Source organism: Theobroma cacao, chromosome 9 (assembly GCF_000208745.1).
Source record: "Theobroma cacao cultivar B97-61/B2 chromosome 9, Criollo_cocoa_genome_V2, whole genome shotgun sequence".
In the NCBI taxonomy this organism is placed as follows: Eukaryota; Viridiplantae; Streptophyta; class Magnoliopsida; order Malvales; family Malvaceae; genus Theobroma; species Theobroma cacao.
This window is the reverse complement of record NC_030858.1, coordinates 1675789-1694202: the sequence shown is the minus strand read 5'-3', so window position 1 is coordinate 1694202 and position 18414 is coordinate 1675789. Positions and strand designations below refer to the sequence as shown.

The 18414-nt window shown below is 37.0% G+C and overlaps 3 protein-coding genes across 3 annotated transcripts; 1 reads left to right on the top strand and 2 right to left on the bottom strand.

Annotated features, from left to right (window-relative positions):
• LOC18587871 (ABC transporter I family member 1) lies at positions 106 to 2201 on the bottom strand. The gene is made up of 2 exons (XM_007011908.2): positions 1934 to 2201; positions 106 to 1442 (listed from the first exon to the last, which is right to left on the bottom strand). The coding sequence occupies exon 2, from the start codon at positions 1298 to 1300 to the stop codon at positions 611 to 613; it is 690 nt and encodes a 229-aa protein (XP_007011970.1). The 5' UTR covers positions 1301 to 1442; positions 1934 to 2201; the 3' UTR covers positions 106 to 610.
• LOC18587870 (FIP1[V]-like protein) lies at positions 2410 to 11727 on the bottom strand. The gene is made up of 9 exons (XM_007011906.2): positions 10692 to 11727; positions 8940 to 9190; positions 8556 to 8682; positions 8406 to 8474; positions 8150 to 8287; positions 7768 to 7869; positions 7326 to 7666; positions 4833 to 6471; positions 2410 to 3557 (listed from the first exon to the last, which is right to left on the bottom strand). The coding sequence occupies exons 1-9, from the start codon at positions 11544 to 11546 to the stop codon at positions 3009 to 3011; spliced, it is 4071 nt and encodes a 1356-aa protein (XP_007011968.2). The 5' UTR covers positions 11547 to 11727; the 3' UTR covers positions 2410 to 3008.
• LOC18587869 (trafficking protein particle complex subunit 5) lies at positions 14241 to 17953 on the top strand. Its single transcript, XM_007011905.2, has 8 exons — positions 14241 to 14454; positions 14885 to 14973; positions 15208 to 15271; positions 16059 to 16136; positions 16329 to 16405; positions 16506 to 16572; positions 16656 to 16763; positions 17608 to 17953. The coding sequence occupies exons 1-8, from the start codon at positions 14383 to 14385 to the stop codon at positions 17635 to 17637; spliced, it is 585 nt and encodes a 194-aa protein (XP_007011967.1). The 5' UTR covers positions 14241 to 14382; the 3' UTR covers positions 17638 to 17953.

The following is an 18414-nucleotide window of genomic DNA, read 5'->3' as shown; positions in this document are numbered from 1 at the left end:
CCTTGACAAATTGTGTTGTAACCTTTTACTACTAGTTTCTGTGATAAGTGGTGGGACATTCAAGACAGGGTTTCTAGCCAACCATGTTATTCGGATTTGAATATTTGAGCCATCAATCACAAAATGTTATTCTATTGCTGAAAAGGATGAATGGAAACAGCAGATTGCAGAGGAGAAACATAGCCTGAAAACAATCAGAGTTCAATCGGCAAGCAGGCCAGAAGCTGATTTCAGGCTATGAAATAGATTACGAGTTCAGAGATCATCGACCCACCACATAGAAGGCCCCGTTAAAGCTGTCTCAATGAGGGTCTCGTCTCCTCAAGAAGCATTGAGACCCATAGTTCAAACAAAAGACTAAATCAGAAAGCTCAATGCGCCCAAGCGCACCTGTGTTGTGTCTCGGTCTCTGTGTAGACCTATATTTCTTGCAAGATTGTACTGAATGGATGGCTTCCTAACTAGATCATTCCAGATTCTGTGTCGAGCAGTATCACTGTGGTAATGGCTTTAGCACAAGGAAAAGTTTTCTCCAAGACATGAAGAATCACCAAATATGGGAAAAAATTGGCCAAACTTGTCAGGCAATCGGAATGTTACTTGGTCTGGTTTATGCAATGTCTGAACGATCAAGCATATCTACCAAAGTCATCCTTCTAGGGAACCTTGGTGGCAACCTTAAATTCATGGCATCTTCAATATGAATTGGGAGATGTGTCGCAACAATTACAATCCCACCCTTCTTTCTATGCTCTGCAATAATGTATTCCAGCAACCTCACCCCTTCATCATCTAATGCAACTGAAGGCTCGTCTAGCAGCCAAATCGGCCGATCAATGGCAAGCAACCTTGCCAGCTGGAGCCTCTTTCGCTGGCCCATTGAAAGCATTCTTGCCTTCTCTTTTGCTAATCGTCCAAGGCCCATCAACTCCAGAGCAGGCAATGACTTACCATGCTTACCTTCAAGAATCTCAAACCACTGAACGTTGTCAAGGACGGTAAACTTTTCTTTTACAGCATCCTTGAGGGAAAGCCAATTTAGTTGAAGCTTGTACTGGTGGAATATGCCCGATTGAGTAATGTCATGACCGTTCCAAAGGATCTGACCAGCTGAAGGTCGAGAGAATCCTGCTAACATACGTAGGAAAGTGGTCTTGCCGGAGCCATTGCTGCCTGTCAACACAAGTGCTCCACCATCATGAACAGAAACATTCACATGTCGCAAGATTTGTTGGGCATTTCTCATGCAAGAGACATCATTGAGAAGGATTCTAGGGAGTGGGGGCTTCCGCAGAGACATTGAAGTTACAGAAGAAGAATATTATCCTTAAGTTTGGGATTCCGTAATAGAACTGCAAACTGTAGGACTTTGCGCAACAACGCAAACCAATGAAGATTTCACGAGAGACTCTGGTTGAGAGCAACAGACAGAACTCCTAATACTGTGGAAAAGCAAAATAACTCATGTTAGATGCTAAATAAGAAATGCCATGGTTTTCAGAGTAAACGAAAACAGCCCAAAATTTTCACTAGCTTCAATGCAGAAACTGACTTATAACATGAAAAACAAATCTCCCAGAATATTGAATTTAGCGGGAAATAAGATCAAACACTTAAAATGCAATCCCCTTTCACCAGGATCGGACTACAGAATACAGGTTGAAAACCAAGGAAAACAAACAATTGACTGTATTAAGAAAAGCACAAAGAATCCAGTCTGTCTTGTCAACAGACAATCACAGAAACAAAGATCCCGTTGATTAAAACTACGTATCGATTTAGACTGCTGAGAGTGATTTCGTAGAAGCCAATGCAAACTGAAACTTTTCTGCTCAATGCATAGCACTAACAGCAGCCAATCAAAGCAAAAAGAGAAAGAAAAAGCATACTACTGTTCATGTTAGTTACTAAAGAGAGATGGAAGAAACTTGACCGGTTTCTTCTCCCCTCAGAAAGATGTTCCGTCCCGCCGCGGCGCCTCAATTGCCATTGCCAGTGCTAAATTAAGCTTCTTATATTTCAACCGGACTGGGCTTTCAAAACCCAAATTGGTTTTTGCCTTTTCCTTTGCTCGGATCATCATTCATAGACCCACGGTTTCCAATCCACTTAAGACTCAGCACTTTAACCGCACTGGGCTAACTGACCCCAAATTTGTTTTTTCTTTCCACTACAATTCCTCTGTAAGATCAACAAGTTCATGTACGCCGACACTTTGTGATTTTGTTAATTGTTTACATTCGAATAGCAGGATTGACGGAGCACTCCCATGGAATGGAAATAACTCAAAAATTATCCCTTTTTTATCATTTCATCTAACTTCTTTCTCAAATTACAAAAGCTTTCAACACAGTGTTTAGGGCTACCCCCCCAATTGCCAAAAATGAAATGTAAGAAGAGCAAAAAAAGTGAGAAAAAACAAGGAGAAGATTGATAAAACTCTAATCAAGCTAGGGTATACAAATAATGGTTACCAACCATTCACCCATGCCACCTTCTTCAAGGTATCTTCTCTAACCATTGCAAAGGTACCTCAAACGCTCTCACCGGTTTGAACGAATTTTTCTTCAAACACCAAAGCTATCAGAACCGAAGACTGTAAGCATCAAAACAAGTTCCTCATCTCTGATGCCGCCAACTTCTACACAAGGCCAGATGAAAGGACCCCGTTACCAAATTTTCTTTTCCTGTGTTTGACCTTCATCACAGCCCAGATTAACTAATCTGAGCAACACATCTCAATTTGACACTAAATGGAATATGTGCCACCGTTGTGACTAGTTCAATGTTACATTTTCTGGTATATACACATAGGACTGAGAAAAAGTACATGGCAGCCGCATTGTTACAGTATCCTACGACTACACTGGTACATGCCCATCCCTGGAACCCTATAGTAGCCAAATCAAAATATATGGCATGACAGGACCTTTGGGGTTCTATAAATTGAATAATCAGGGCCAGTACACGTTGCAACACAGCAAAAATGTAGGTTACTTATTCCATTATTAGTTGCTGATCCACCTTCGTTTTCGGGCCGGCCTCTCCGGTTTAATCTCTGAATCTGCAGGAGTTTCATTCTTGGCCGAAGGTAGTGCCTCGCTCTCCATCTTCTTTATTGCCAGGGCATCTTTCTCACTAGGCATTGGAAGTTTGAACCTCTCACTTCGCTTCTTCAGCTTCTCAACAGTGTCAAGGTGCCGATCCTCCAATGGTCTTATATCAGCATCCTTGATCTCTGGCTCACCAACACCTTTATCTTCGGATAAAGGATGATGGTTCTCAGCAGGCTCAATTGACTTACCACGTTCATCTGGAATTTTGTTTGATTCTGAAGATGCCACATTATTAATCTTCTCAATCTCCTTGAACTTCAAGGAAGCCGATGACTTGCTGTTGATACTGTAATCCCTCTCCTTATGGCTTGTCCAACGTTCCAATTTGGAGCGCCCTCGCTTCGACTCTTGCTGTTCATCATCTGAAGAAGCATCTTCTTTATGTTTTCTGGAAGAGTTATAGTGCGCTGGGTTCTCGTTCTTCTCACCACTTTTCAAGCCCTAACCAACGCAAAAGGTAATAATAATAATGATAATAACAATTATTATTGTTATAACTATAATGACAACATTAATAGGTGAGTTCTGCAGCAGGACAACTCCAGCATTTAATTAAGAAGGGATCACAAAGTTAACCTACCTAAATTACATTTGAATACGCTATGTCTTTATAATGGCACAGGAAAAGTCCAAAAACCATAAGTGTTAAGTTCAAAATTCAACTTTCCTTCGTGTTCAAATTAGATCATGTTATCTGAAATCAAGCTTATTGTCAATGATAACTCATTGTTTTCTTTTAGAATTACAACCTTTACATATTAAAATGAACGGTTAAAATAAGAATAATTTTGTCTACACAGTCAAAGAAGTTTTAACAAGGAATCCTTCCCCTCCAAATCCCCCTGATTTGGAGTGCTTAAAAAAAATAAAAGTTGAAAGGTCTTCCCCCATCCCCTCCCCTCAATCCAAACAAAGCCTTAATGCCAAACCAATAACAATACAAAATTCATACCCAAACAGCAGGACTTTAAAGAATTCACTTTGCAAGCCTCAAAAATGATCGAGATCATGACAGCCAAATATTAAGCTAAAAAAAGAAGTTACTAATAAAATAAATAGAAATTCATGTCCAACAGTGGCAGGCTTTATAAACAGCAGTAAATTATTGATAGCATCCAAATCACACCAAGTTTGACAGGAGATAATGAGTTTGTTATTAAACATTGCTTCCTGAAACTTTTGCCCAAACTGATTGAATGATCATAGAAATTGAGATGGCTGGTGTGTTCTTGCTGGAGCATTTTAAAAAAAAAATTGAAAAGACAATATCTAATGACCAGGATGATAAGATTGATCTCATCATGAGACTAACACCCTCAGTATATCCTCAGCAAATGCTTAAGACCAGGAAAAAAAATAACTGCACCCATGATAGGTATCTACCCTAACAACAAATCCTATCTGCTTGGCAAAAAGATTCATGAATTAGGTGCTTTTAATTACTCTCAATCTTAAAGTAAATGTCTGGACCCGAGAATTCTGCTAGTAGCCACACACAGTCCTCTAAACTCTTAAAAGATATATATTGACGAAAGAAGATATTTCAACCAAAGACATCAATGATCAAGTAATCAAAACCAGAATCTCTAATTTTGAAGAAACTGCATCAACTTTATATAAGTATGCACATGTATTGGCTCGTTTCCAGAAAATTGCTGTGGTATTTTTCTCCTTATTACTAAAGAAACATTATGTCCTTGAGTCTATGAAACATACCGTTTCATTGTTCTGACCACTTAAATCTTCTTGATTTCTCTTGGCAGAACCCAAAGTGATTGGATCTCCACCTTCAGATTCTCTATCCTTCCTAGTGTTTTCTTTATGTTTCTTCTCCCCTCTTTGGCTATCTGAAGCATTGGCAGCATGGTCATTCCGAGTGCTTGACCTTTCCTGCCTGGATCTTCTCTCCTCATTGCCAAATTGGTGTCCGCGTGCATAAGAATCTTCACGCCCTCTATGGCGTGAGAAACTTTCATCATCATTCCGTTCCCTTCTCTTCACCTGTTCACTGTGACGTACTGTCTCTTTGAGTTGGTATTCTTTTTCAGAACCTTTATATTCATCCTTTGCCCTGGTATGGGCAACCCATGCTTTGTCTTCTGAACCACGGCCACTCCTCACAATACCTCGTACTTCTTCTCTCTCCCGTTTTGGTAAACTTTCATCATGGGATTGCTTTAGCCTATGCCATTCATCCCTCTCTCGCTGCCTCTCAACCCTCTCTCTGTGCAACCAGACCTCATCTTTATGCCGAACTGAATGATGTTCATCAAAATTGTCTCTAATTCTTGGTCGCTCATTTCTCTTACGCTGGTCTGTAATTTCATCCCTTTCTCGCTTCCTGCGACTGCTGCTGGATTCTCTGTGACCATGCAAGATTTCCTCTTTGTCTGCATGGTCCCTTCTCAGATATTCCTCATCTTTCCTTCTTTTGCTTTGGTAATCATCCGCTGCTTCATACCTACTCTTCAAATTATCATCTCTTTCCCTATGTCTAGCACTGACATCCTTATCATGATGAACTTTAAAACTGCCATTATCCAACTGTTTTCTAGAATGCGGATAATCATCTTTGTCACTCCTCTCACTTTCTCGAATCTTAGCCCTGTTCCTAGAACCCATTTCATCATCACGCTCTCTCTTCCTTAAGTCCTCAGTTCTACTTTTTCTATTGTAAAGATCATCTTCTCTCCGTTGCCAAGTACCATCAGGGTTGTCACGCTCCCTTCGCCTATCAAAACCCTCTGCTTTAGTGTGCAAATTATGTGACAAGCTAGCATCAAAGTCCCTAAGAGGATAAGAATCCTCCCCTGGTTTACCTACCATGCGATTTCTTTCAATCTCATGTCTCCCCTCTCGATCTTTTCTCCGGAAATTCTGATCATGTTCATCAAGATGCTTCTTGACAATTCCCATGCGGGACAAACGTCCACCTTGAACAACTTCCTCTTCAGCACCATCTCGCCACTTCTGATAATCTCTGCTGCTGCCAGATCTTGCTTTGCTGTTTTCACTACTTCTTGCAGCCCTAGAATCCTCATCATCATCAAGTTCTTGAAGCATCCGTTGCTCCCCATGGGAACTTCTTTTTTCATTTTTCATGGGATTAGGAGAATTCTCAACTTCATGGGTCTCATTTATCTGTTCATCCTTTTCTGTAACAGGGTTTCCATCGGCCGGGTCAAGCTCATCATCAACATCATCTTTACGCTCCACACTTATCTCCCTGGCATCAGGAGATTTAGCATCCATGCTTTCAACAGATTCTTCCTTCTGGGCATCACTGAACTTCTCACGTCTACCTTGAATAGGTGTCATGCGAGGGGATCTCTCGTGTGCTCTTCCCTGTTGATGCCTGTTTGGAGAAGAGGGTTAGTGGTATTTATACATGCAGTTGTAATATTACCACCTCAATAATGAACTAAAACATCAAGCTAACAGCAACCCTAAAAATAACCAAAGACAATTAAGTAAGAAATCCTAGATCAAAGTCACAACCAACCTTTCAAACCAAATTGTATCTCTCACTATCAAATTATGAAATGATCATGAAGGCTGGAATTCATTATGAGCTCAGCAAAAGATACAAAATAAATAATGATAACAATGACCGGAGTTCATTCCCCTTCACAGCCAAACATTCAAGAAAGTAATCCATCTGCTTAAAGAAAACAAACCATGATGAAAACTGCTACAGCTAAGTTACGAAAGGCAAAAGTATCTCTATCAATTAGACCTATATGGTACAAGAAATAAAGAACTGCTACCAACTTCATCAATTTTCACCACAGCCATTTTGGTTCACATTTATTTTCTCTGCTTCAGATAAACAGGAAACTAACACATCATCATTTCATTTTAGATGACTCCCGAAATCCGTAAAGTTCCTTCATGCTTCTCAAGGCACATGAATTCTTAACATAGCAACTAATATATCTCTTTCACTATAGAGTGTTTCTCCACGAAAATGAATTATCAATTTATCACAACTACGTCATTTCTTTAGCATGCATTTATTTTTCTAATTGAAAGATGCCAAGGAAAAAGTGTACAATTGAGATCTACACAACCAGTACAAGCAAGTGTAGGATCATGTTTGAGGTGGACCAGTGCTTCACCTCTCTACTTGAAGAAGCGTAGTATCACCAAAAAAGGTAACAACATACATGATATTAGACAACACTATATTGATTCGAGGTGGCTTCATACCTTTCATCACGAGGGCTACTAAAGTTTCCACTAGAATACATAGGACTCTGACCCCTAGATCCAGGACCATATGGAAGTGATGCTTCTGCAGGGAAGGGCAAAATCCCATCTTCAGGCTCATTACTCTGAACAGAGTTCAGAGTCCTCCTTCCAACTACCTCCCTCTTTTGACTATTATAAGCATCTGGAAAACCATCAAAATATTCAGCATCTTCACGTGCAACATCAGCTTCAGATGCAAGATCTCCTCTAAGATCCCCTCTTGGCAGATCATTTTCTGTTTGGTCTACAACAACATTGCCTATGGAGGAATCATCGTCTAAAGTGTCCTGACAGACAATCTGTTTACAAAATTATGAGTTCAACTATATTGGATAAGTAACACATAGATACTAAATAAGACTTAGGCTAAGCGCAATCCAAACAAGATTTGACTGGTAACCTCAATAATTGCATCTGAATCACGGATACGAGGTGGCCGAGTATCAATGGATGGGAGGCGTTCACCATAACCACCCTCCACCTGTATTGCTCTCCCAGTTGGCTGGTACAATAAATAAAATATGGTAAATTATCAAACAGATAAAAAAATAGCAAAAAAGGTCTACAATATATGGAAATGGAGTTGTCTATTACACTCATAATGAAATAGTTACTTGATATTGGAGAGCAAGCGAAGAGAGGATACAGACACAGGTCATGGCATATCTCAAGTACCAAGATATATATTTACAGGCAAAATATAAATATGGTTAAAGAATCTACATCTAACAGGATGGTTTTTATAATTATGCTTTTCTGTAAAACTGGCGACTGAAGCTTACTACTGGTGGTCGCACTCGAGCAGTTCCTTTTGTCACGTCATGTTGTCCACCATCTGACTTTGCAAGATTAGCAGCATCTGCTGGAACCTCTTGCCCAGTTGCTGCTGCCAATTCTGGAGGCAAATCCGGATCATAATCCTAAAAGAAAGCAAGACAATTATAACATTAATAGCAATAGCAGAACCAATGCCATCAACCTATGCACTTAACTGTTACACGGAAACATTTTCTCAGATATGCGTAAACACCTAATTACCTGCTCTGTTCGCCCACTTTCATAAACACGAATTTTGCTTTGCATGGTCGTCTCCAAGCGGTGTTGTTCCTACAAGATTTTAAAATCCAAACTTCTTAGACCTTAGTTCCCACAAGAAAGAAATAAGATATCATTAAAGCTAATAATTACCAGTTGTTTGCAATAATCTTTCCAGCTCTCCTCATTAAGACCAAAGTTGAAGAAGTCAGAGAGATCTACACCAGGATATTTCCACGGCTTTTCCTCAAAACTATCAATGTCAACATCAAATATAGTCCTGAAATCACATAGGGATTAAACAAAAATTGGTCAGGTGAAACCAAACAATGAAATTACAAGAGTTTGGACATGATATTAGAAGAATGAAACATAACAAAGTTTGACAGAAGCCAATAGGCATCCTGCAACAAGCAATTTGTCTCCATTTTCAGCTTCTACAAGCCAAAATAAAATGGATTTAATACATTATGCACAAAATTCACACTACCAACTAACATTAAGTAATAACACAATTATTGAAAACTGAGCAATTACTTGTGAGAAGGAAGCGTGAATTCCAGCCCACCACCAAAACCTCGCCCCGCCATATTGTTACCCCAACCAGGCATTCCAAAACTAGTATGGAAACCTTTTTGCATGGGAGGAGCAGCTTTCATTCCAGGTGGCCTCCAATCACCTCTACCACGACCAGACATAGCACCCATGAGTGGACGAACCTGACCCGGAGCTCCTCCAGGACCACCTGTAGTGGCTCCAGGCATTGGTGCTGCACCAGGTCTTACGTACTGCATGTAGCAGAAAACAGATCAAAATATAAATCAGAAACCAAAGTGAACAAGCAGCATAAGCCCCATAATAAAAGAAATGCTACGATCATCCAGCAATGCAATTTTTTCCCTTCTGCTATAAAAATTTACAGTTTACAACAGATGACCAGAACCTTGACATATATGCAGCTTCTTAAAATCAACTTTCCATTGGATATCACATTCCAGACTAAGGTCAACTTTTGCATCACATTAGAAAGGAAATACTAACAACCATTAAGATTTAAGTAAAAGAGACTGCTAAATCAAAATTTCTTAAGCCAAATCAAAACAAAAAATCCACTCTATAGCATGCAACAAGACAATATACAAATCAAGAAACAAGAATATCAGAGGATACACTGATCATAACACAGAGCTAACAGCTCATAAAGTCATTGACAAGGAAGAAGTTGCACCACATACGTGTGCAACCAAAATGTCGATTACAATAACAAATTTCAAGCTGGAAAAAACTTATACTCTGTAATGCAACCAATGAAAAAGTATAGGTAAATCTAATCAACTGCTGCTTGAAAATGGTTGGGAACAAGTGTGAAGAGAAACATATTTTCACCAAGGTTAGCAGTTAATCTTGCGTTTTGAGAAACAAAAAACTTTGTGTGTTCAAGTTACAGAGTATAATGTTACTCTCTACAGTTTCATCCAGTGTACCAATAGGTTTGCGTCCACTTTTTCTTTGCAGAAGTATCTGGATTTGCTTTTGTCCACAAATTACTTGACACACAAATAAACAAATAGTTCTAAACATAATTGTGCATCTTCAACAGCTCCTACAGAGAATTGTTGCTGCAGGTGACACATGAAAGACCAACAGCCATATCTTCACAGATTACATTAAAAAAGCATTAACTGTAGTTGCAGTTATATACCTTATCCGCAAAGGCTTTACTATTGACATTTGACACCATTAACTAACGTGCCCCAGAACATTTTGAAAATCAAAACGTATGACCAAAACCCTTTTTTTAAGTTGTCATGTTCAAGTTTAGGATAAGAAGAAAGATGAATCAAATAATTCTTGCTTACAAGTCAGTATTGCATTAGCCAACAATAAGTTGAAAAGGTTTGACCCTTGGAATAAGTGAGGTTTCTAGCGAAGCAAAAAAACCAGCATGTTACTGTTGATAGATGTAACTCTGAGCCTACACAAGCATCATTGGAGGTAAGGTTTTATGTTTTAAGGATACCCATAATGATTTCTGAGTACAGCATTATGATCTTCAATATTCAAAAATAATATCAAAATGAAAAACCATAGCAATATACTCCCCACTCAGGGGGAAAAAAAGAAAAAACTGTTATTCATCATTTCATTCTGTACAAAGTTTACAAACCAACAACTATACTAAATCCTAATCATTCATCACACAATTGGGGCATATGACAAACAGAAACCCTATTTTCGCCCAAATGTTTCCAAATTGTTTGATTCAACAACACATGTTAACACACTGACCTTAAACTGAGAATGAAACGGATGGTACCCATGATTGCTGTACCCAACTTTTGGCGGAACCACACTTCCTCCTCCGCTGGCTCCACCGCCAACCTTCCCTGCTTCTCCGCCTTCTTTCCTCTCCCCATCAGCCACCTGCCCTCCTTCTTCTCCCCATTCCTGCTCCTCCACCCCTTGGTTTGCATCTCCATCAGCCACTATCACGAGTGCGTCCCCATCTTCGTCGTCGTCTTCCCCCATCATTCCTCCTCTTTCCATAGCCATCGGGCCGTGGTTGTTGTCGTTTAACACTATCTGTAGATCATCTTCACTGTCACTATCCCAATCATCCCCTTCTCCTTCGGCTTCCGCTTCACCCTCTCGAATTCCGTTATCGTTTCCGTTATTGTTCCTTACAGAATCTTCCTGGCAAACCGATTCGGTTAGACCCGGGATTATCGGGTCATCTGAGCCGACATCCTCAATTCCATTACTACCCCCCTCTTCAATATCAAATTTAACGTCTTTGCCATCGTTTGCTTCTTGTTTAGAATCCAGAACCATTGGTTTGGGAGCTGAATCGCGTCTAGGGATCGAATCCGGAACAACAGCAGCAGCAGCTGGAGGAAGAGAAGGAGATTTAAAAGGAGCTAGGGTTTGGGTAGCGGGAATTTGACGTGAACCTCCGAAGAGGGAGATGTCATCCTCTTGGGATTGAACGTTGAGATCGATCGGACGGTGGACATTTGCGGGCGTCGGGGAAGGCTGGTGGTGTTGCGGAGCAGCGGACGCCGTCGCCGATGATGTCGTGGAAGTTGATGAGAAAGGCTTGAGAACGTCCGTGTACAGATCTCCGAACTCATCCTCGTCTTCCATCGGAATTCGCTAAAAGAGAAATACGGAGAGGCCGAGACAGCAAAAGTGAGAAACAGAGAAAAGAAGGGGACGAGAGAGTTAGGGAAAGGGTTTTGATTGCGTTTGTTTGTTAAATGTTGGCGTGCTTCTGCTTTTGTAAGAGAAGAGGCTTCATTTTAACCTTGTTACATTGGGTTTTTCTTCTGACGTCTGCCTGTCTTTTCTTCACTCCCTTTTCCTTTTATCCCCTTCTATGGTATTTTGTTGATTAGAAGGGGAATTTCGGTCCATAGATATTAAATTTATAAATAATGCATTTTAACATCTAATAAACATGTCTTTTAAATTTAAAATATAAATTTTCACACACAAAATAATTATAATTAAATTAAATAAATCAACCTAATTCAATGATAATTAAAAAAATAAATATGAATTATAAAACTTTTTTATAATGAATGTCAATTTTTACAAGCATGGTCAACGTAAATCGATTTACTATAACATATAAGATGATTTAATGTGTATGTGTATGTTTTTTTATATTTTTTAATTTTGAGAGATGAAGATTATTAATGTAAAAATCAATTTCAATGCTTTAATTGAATTATGAGTTATGTTTTGAAGTGATTAATTAAAAGCATAATATTCAAATAAGTACTTAAAAATTTCAAATAATCTTTTATTTTTTTATATCAAATTAGCATATTACGACATCATTAATTATGATATGTCAATATTTCATATTATCATCAATTATAATATGTTCGCATGTTATATGGTATAAAATGACGAATGATATTTTGACTAATTCAATTACTAATTATAAGAGCTTATTTAACTTAAAATAAAAATATATGAATTTATTTAGCTTAAAATAAAAGTATATAGGTTTGATAATATAATAAAAGTTTACAAAATTATTTGAAATTTATTAAATAGTTTAAAAGATTTATTAGTTATTATGCCTTAATTAAAAGTAATTCAATCAAAAATAAATAAGTAAAATGTATCAGTAACTCTATTGTTTTGAATTTTTGCCTATCTCTAGAATACGAATTGAATATACATTAAGTTTGGTAAGTAGCATTCAAGTGGGATATTCACCTTTAGCATAGAAATGGCTTGTGCTTTTTTGTTGTAGGAAAACATGTACAACATTTATAGCTAGCACCCAAGGTTTATGACACTACATAAAAGCTAGTAATTGGTTCCAAATATCAAAGTGCAATATGATTCATGCGTATCTTATATTTTCATTTTTTTTTCATTTATTATTTTATGATTTTTCTATATATAAATATATTTGATGAATTAAAATTAGTTCATCATGGCAATTGTTGAACACAAAGCTATAAAAATTAAGAATAACAAAGTTAATCTCAAGTTCAAATTGCAAATTACAAAAAAAAAAGTGAATGGAAATTATAAAGGAATCAAAAGAAACATCTAGAATCAATCTCGATTGAAAATAATTGAATTTAGAGTTAAAATAAAGATCGAATTTGATAGATTAATGTATTCGATAAATGAGAATTATATGTGAAAATACACACCCATCTTTATTTTAGGATAAAATATTATGATATTTAAAGTTTTGACTATAATTTCACACGAGTTCATTAGTATTCGAAATGAATCATCCACTAAAAAAATTTTTTTTCACTAAACATATAAGTCCAGTCATTAGTCAACCATTAATGTTTCTGTTAGTTTGATACATAGTAATATTTTCTCAAGTAATTTTATTTTTTATTAAATTTAAAAATTACTATACTATATAAATTATAATTTTTCATTTATAAATTTTTTTCTCTCCAATTCAAAAATAACAAAAAATTTCTCTAGGGCATGTTGCATTGGGGCCATGCTCCTTTAGGAGTGTCAACCGGAGGGGAGTATGACCTTAGATCACACTCCATTAGGGAGATCTGATCAGATATGACGTTTCACAATCAAATTTGCTTGCAGAGTGGTCAATTGGCATAAAGGAGTGTCGTTGATCGTATGAGAAAAAAAATAGTAAAAAAGGTAAAAAAAAAAAAGTATTTTAGATATTTCATATTTTTTTATTGTTTACACGTTTAAGGTGAATTATTTATTTTGAATACTAATAAATTTGTATAAAATTGTAACTAAAATTAAAAAAATAAAGATATTTTACCCTTACTGTTAACATGATAATTCAATTGTATAAAAAAAACAAATATCAAGATACTTTCATAATATTTGTTTTAATAGCGTGCCATATGTTTATCAAAAAAAAAATTTAAGAGAGAAGTGGTGATTCAAATGTAAATCCATATACTTCGAATGAGTATTTAACTTTAGACTACTCTTTCCATTTTAAATTAAATGTTCAGTTTTTAAACTATATAACAATTTAAAGAAAGAGTATTTTACTTATTACTTTACAAAATTTATTAGTCAAGTGATGTAAAAAGCTAGCTGTCCAAACTAAAACTAGTATTTTAATAAAATATAATATTGAAAAAATAATTTTTATTTTAAAATATGAATATTATTTTAAAATATTTAAAAACACATAATAAGATGAATATTCAAACTGATTTTTTTAATACTTTAATACAATAATAAACTTATTAGTATTTTTTTAAAGCTTGGAAATTAAAAAAAAAAGAAAAGGGCGGATAAGGGGGGGGGGGGTGGGAGGAGCGCGTGGGCGCGTGTGTGTTCGATGGGGAGGAAAAACCAACTAGACCGGCGGTTCAAAACGGGCTTGCGTAGTGAAGTGCACACGCAGAGTCGCTCGGTGCTCGCATAGCTCATAGCTGATTCATTTTTCCTGCGATTTCTCAGCAGCCAAACAGAAAATAAAATTTCCTTCCAGTAGAAAATGATCGGAGTCGGGAAGATCAAGCAATACTCTAACGTCCTCGACAAGCCCCTCAGCAAGGGCAAACAAGAGGTTTCTCCTCTCCCTCTCTATTTTCTTCTTCTTCTTCTTCTTATGTTTGGATTCCTGCGAAAATGTAGCAAAATACGATGTAAAATTTAAATTAGGGAGTTACAATTTTTTGTTCCTGTTATTTTAGATAAAACTCTATATTCAGCTTCTTAGCAAGCAAGCTGAGTTTCAAATATTTTCGATCTTTACTTTTTTTTTGTTGCAATATTTGAGATCTAACTGTTTTATTTCTTTTAAATAGTATTATTTTCTCATTGAACTATTTGAATTGGACATTAGTTGACAAGTTCTGATCCAATCACACAAATTAGGCACAAACTCAAACTAACCGAATCAACAATAGCTTTGATTGGGGATTATTTTTTTTCAAATTGGAGTCAAATTCCAAACTATACTTTTGCATTAATGGATGGTTGTGCTTTCATTGCAGGTTAGCTTGAGTGCATTTGCATTCTTGTTTTCGGAGCTTGTTCAGTACAATCAAACACAGGTTGATAACATTGCCGAATTAGAAAGAAGGTAGTGATATTTTTACCTTTGATATATCTTGCTTGAATCTTTCCATTGGCAACCGATGTGTACTTGAGACTAGATTATTTATTGAAGAATCCAATGACAATGAATAAATGAAAGAAAAAGTAGAACAAAGAGCTCCTTATGTTTAATTATATGCAAATTTTTTTACAATGCTTAGTTCAGTCGGTGGTTCTTCTAGTGTGAATGAATCTAATATTATTCATGGGAATGGATCAGGCTGGAGGATGCAGGGTATGCAGTTGGAGCTCGAGTTCTTGAACTTTTGTGCCATAGGGATAAGGTACAGGACATTCACAGATTATACTTGAGATGAGACTTCAATAGCAATAAGGTTCTCCTGTTTAATCTTCATTACTGTTCTTGAGGTATTACTTGCAAGCTAGCATCTAACTTTTTAACGTAGAGTTTTAATTCTGCTAATTAGGTGAGAATGTCATGATGTAATACAAGTCTGCCAGCCTTACTCACCTTATATGCTTGGTGGTGGTATCTGAATTAAATTTGCTTTCATTTTGTGTATCTTGATTTGGCAATGTGTTTGCAATGATGTGTGCTCATTTGTATGAATATGTGTATTCTTCCATGATGTCAACTTAGGGGTGTAATTGAGCCAATCTAGTGTCAGGCTCAAGCTTGGTCGAGTTTTACTTTACGTGCTCGTGCTTGGCTTGAAAAATAATTGAGCTACTAGAGCTTGACTCAATAAGGCTCAATTATGATTAATTTATATAAAAGCTTGAAACTCAACAGCTCAAGTTCAATATAAAACTCAAATAAAAATTAAAATATGTAAATAAATGTTATAGTTTATTTATATATGTATTAATATTAAAAATTTTTAAAAATTCAAAAGCTCGATAAGACTCAGAGCCACTTTAGTTGAGTATTGCAAAGCTTGAACTTGGCTCAACTCGTTTCTCAAGTAGCCCGAGCTCAAGCTCAGCTCGACAATGAACGAGTCGAACTCATGTACTCATCGAGTTGAGCCTAGTAGCTCACAAATAGCTTGACTTGTTTACATCCATATGTCAGCGCCAGTACTAAACTTATGTTCTTTTATGCCACAGGGAAATAGAAGGGAGACTCGATTGTTGGGTATTTTATCTTTTGTGCACAGCACTGTCTGGAAGGTGTTATTTGGAAAGGTAAGCCTGCAATCTTGTCTATTGGTGCAACGGTTGAAAGTTTGTTGATATTGTCAAACAGATTTGTGTATTTTCCTATAAGCCAATAGGCACGGCAACTCTAGCTGGCTAACATTTTCAACATGTGCTTAAAATCAGTGTAGCCTCCAATAAAGTACATCTCTGACCTGCTCCTTTTTCGTACTATGTTAGGTGGCTGACTCGCTTGAGAAGGGCACTGAACATGAAGACGAATACATGATCAGTGAGAAGGAACTCCTTGTGAACAAGTTATGCATTGCCCACCACTTATCACTTATAATGACGTTGCTTCAGCTAGCTAGATCTGTAGTTTAGATTAATAACCAACTGGTCTGTATTTCATTGTAGGTTTATTTCAATTCCAAAAGACATGGGGACTTTTAATTGTGGGGCATTTGTTGCTGGAATAGTGAGGGTAAGTGCTTCATTAATTTTTTTGTATGAAATGACTGATCTGGTGGATGGAAGCTCTTATAGACTCCTTTTGTTGGTTGGAAGGGTGTTTTGGATAGTGCAGGATTTCCAGCGGTGGTAACAGCTCATTTTGTACCTATGGAGGGACAGCAAAGACCTCGAACAACTATTTTGATAAAGTTTGCTGAAGAGGTGGGCACTACTCTTATGCTCTTGCATCATATTGCCTCCTTAAACAAAGTCTGGTGTGCCCAAGTTCAGTTGTCCCATTTAATAAAAAGTATTGATGCTTGGTATTATGTTTGTGATTCATTCAATGATGTCTAGCTTACCTTTCTCTTAGTTTGTTTTGGACTGGGATGATTATTAACTCAGTTTATTCTTATGGTTAGATCTCTACAGTATCAAAAGAAGCATTTTCACTATTTTAGATTTAATTAATGAACAACTCGCTTACCAAAAAATAATTATGAACTACTGGTAGAGGCTCAAAAAGTGTAGTTCTAATAGAAGAGAGTTGCTTGGGATGTGAAAAAAAAATTTAAGTAGAAAATTTAGGGCTTGGTTTTGAACTCTTATTACAATATATACAATATATTTGAGTTCCCATTCTCTGAGCAATATTCAGCTGGTCATGCAAGTTTTTTTTTCTTTAACTTTTCAAAAACTTTTGGCACTGCTGTTGTCTTTTCACACTAACATATTTCTATACCTATCATCATCACCATAACAGCATGGAAGGGGAAAAAGTCCACATATGTTCTATTATATTTGTGAAGAAGGCTTTAAAAGCCCAAAGAGCAACATGTAGCTTGCATCAGAATATGGTATTTTTGCTTCTATGTAGCATAGCATATTGACTTATTGTAGTGTGGATTACATGCATATTACTGAAGAAGGCATCTCCAGTTAGTTCTAAGTTAACGGTGGCTGCATCATAAACTAACATTTTAATGTTTTCCCTGGGAATAGATTCTTATGTTCTGGCTGTTGCTAAAAACTTGATTCAAACCTGCTCCCTTTTTTCCTTAACCAGGTATTGCAAAGAGAAGCGAGGTTAGGTTGATTGCTATGCCTGGGTTATCTTTGAGTTGTCCATGTTCAGCTACACTGGGAATGGAACAATGAACTTCTGCTGGTTTGTTAATCTAACGAGGATTTCACCTGCCAATCACAGTGGCAAATCTATATTCCTCTCTCTGATTAATGATGGTTGTGTATTATTCTTTATGGCATCGTGGGTACTGATATGATAGCAAAAGATTATTGCAAGTGCAGTTGATGTAAAGTAAATGTCATCATTACTGTTAAGTTTTGTGTTAATATGAACTGAAATGGATTATTACTGAGGAGAATACGATTTGAAGGATTTGTTGCTGACTGATCCCTCCATTGAATGTAAGAGGGTGAGAATATCGCTTTACTACGGGCATCATATTACTACAGATTGTGGAACATCATATTACCACAGTGACAAACACCCTGCATCTCTTCATCTCTCTTATTTGCCACAAACCTCAGCTGCACCTGGCCTTGTTGCCGGAGATCATTGCTGGAAAAACGCCTCACTTTTGTCCTTTTCTCTGCCCCCCTCAACTGAAGCATTTTTCTCTCTCAAACATGTTACCTAAAATGGAAAACTCATCTGTGGAGCATGAGACGGAGAACCAAAAGGGAGCTTAGAGACAAAATTAAGGAAGCAACCACCCCGTACGTGAAGAAGCAAGAATGAATATACATTTATTTCATCTTCATATTTTTTTGTGATGGTTCAATTCTCTCTTCTTTTTTTCCATTTATGGTTTTGATTCTTTCTTTTCTTTTTCTTCTGTTAATTATGGAG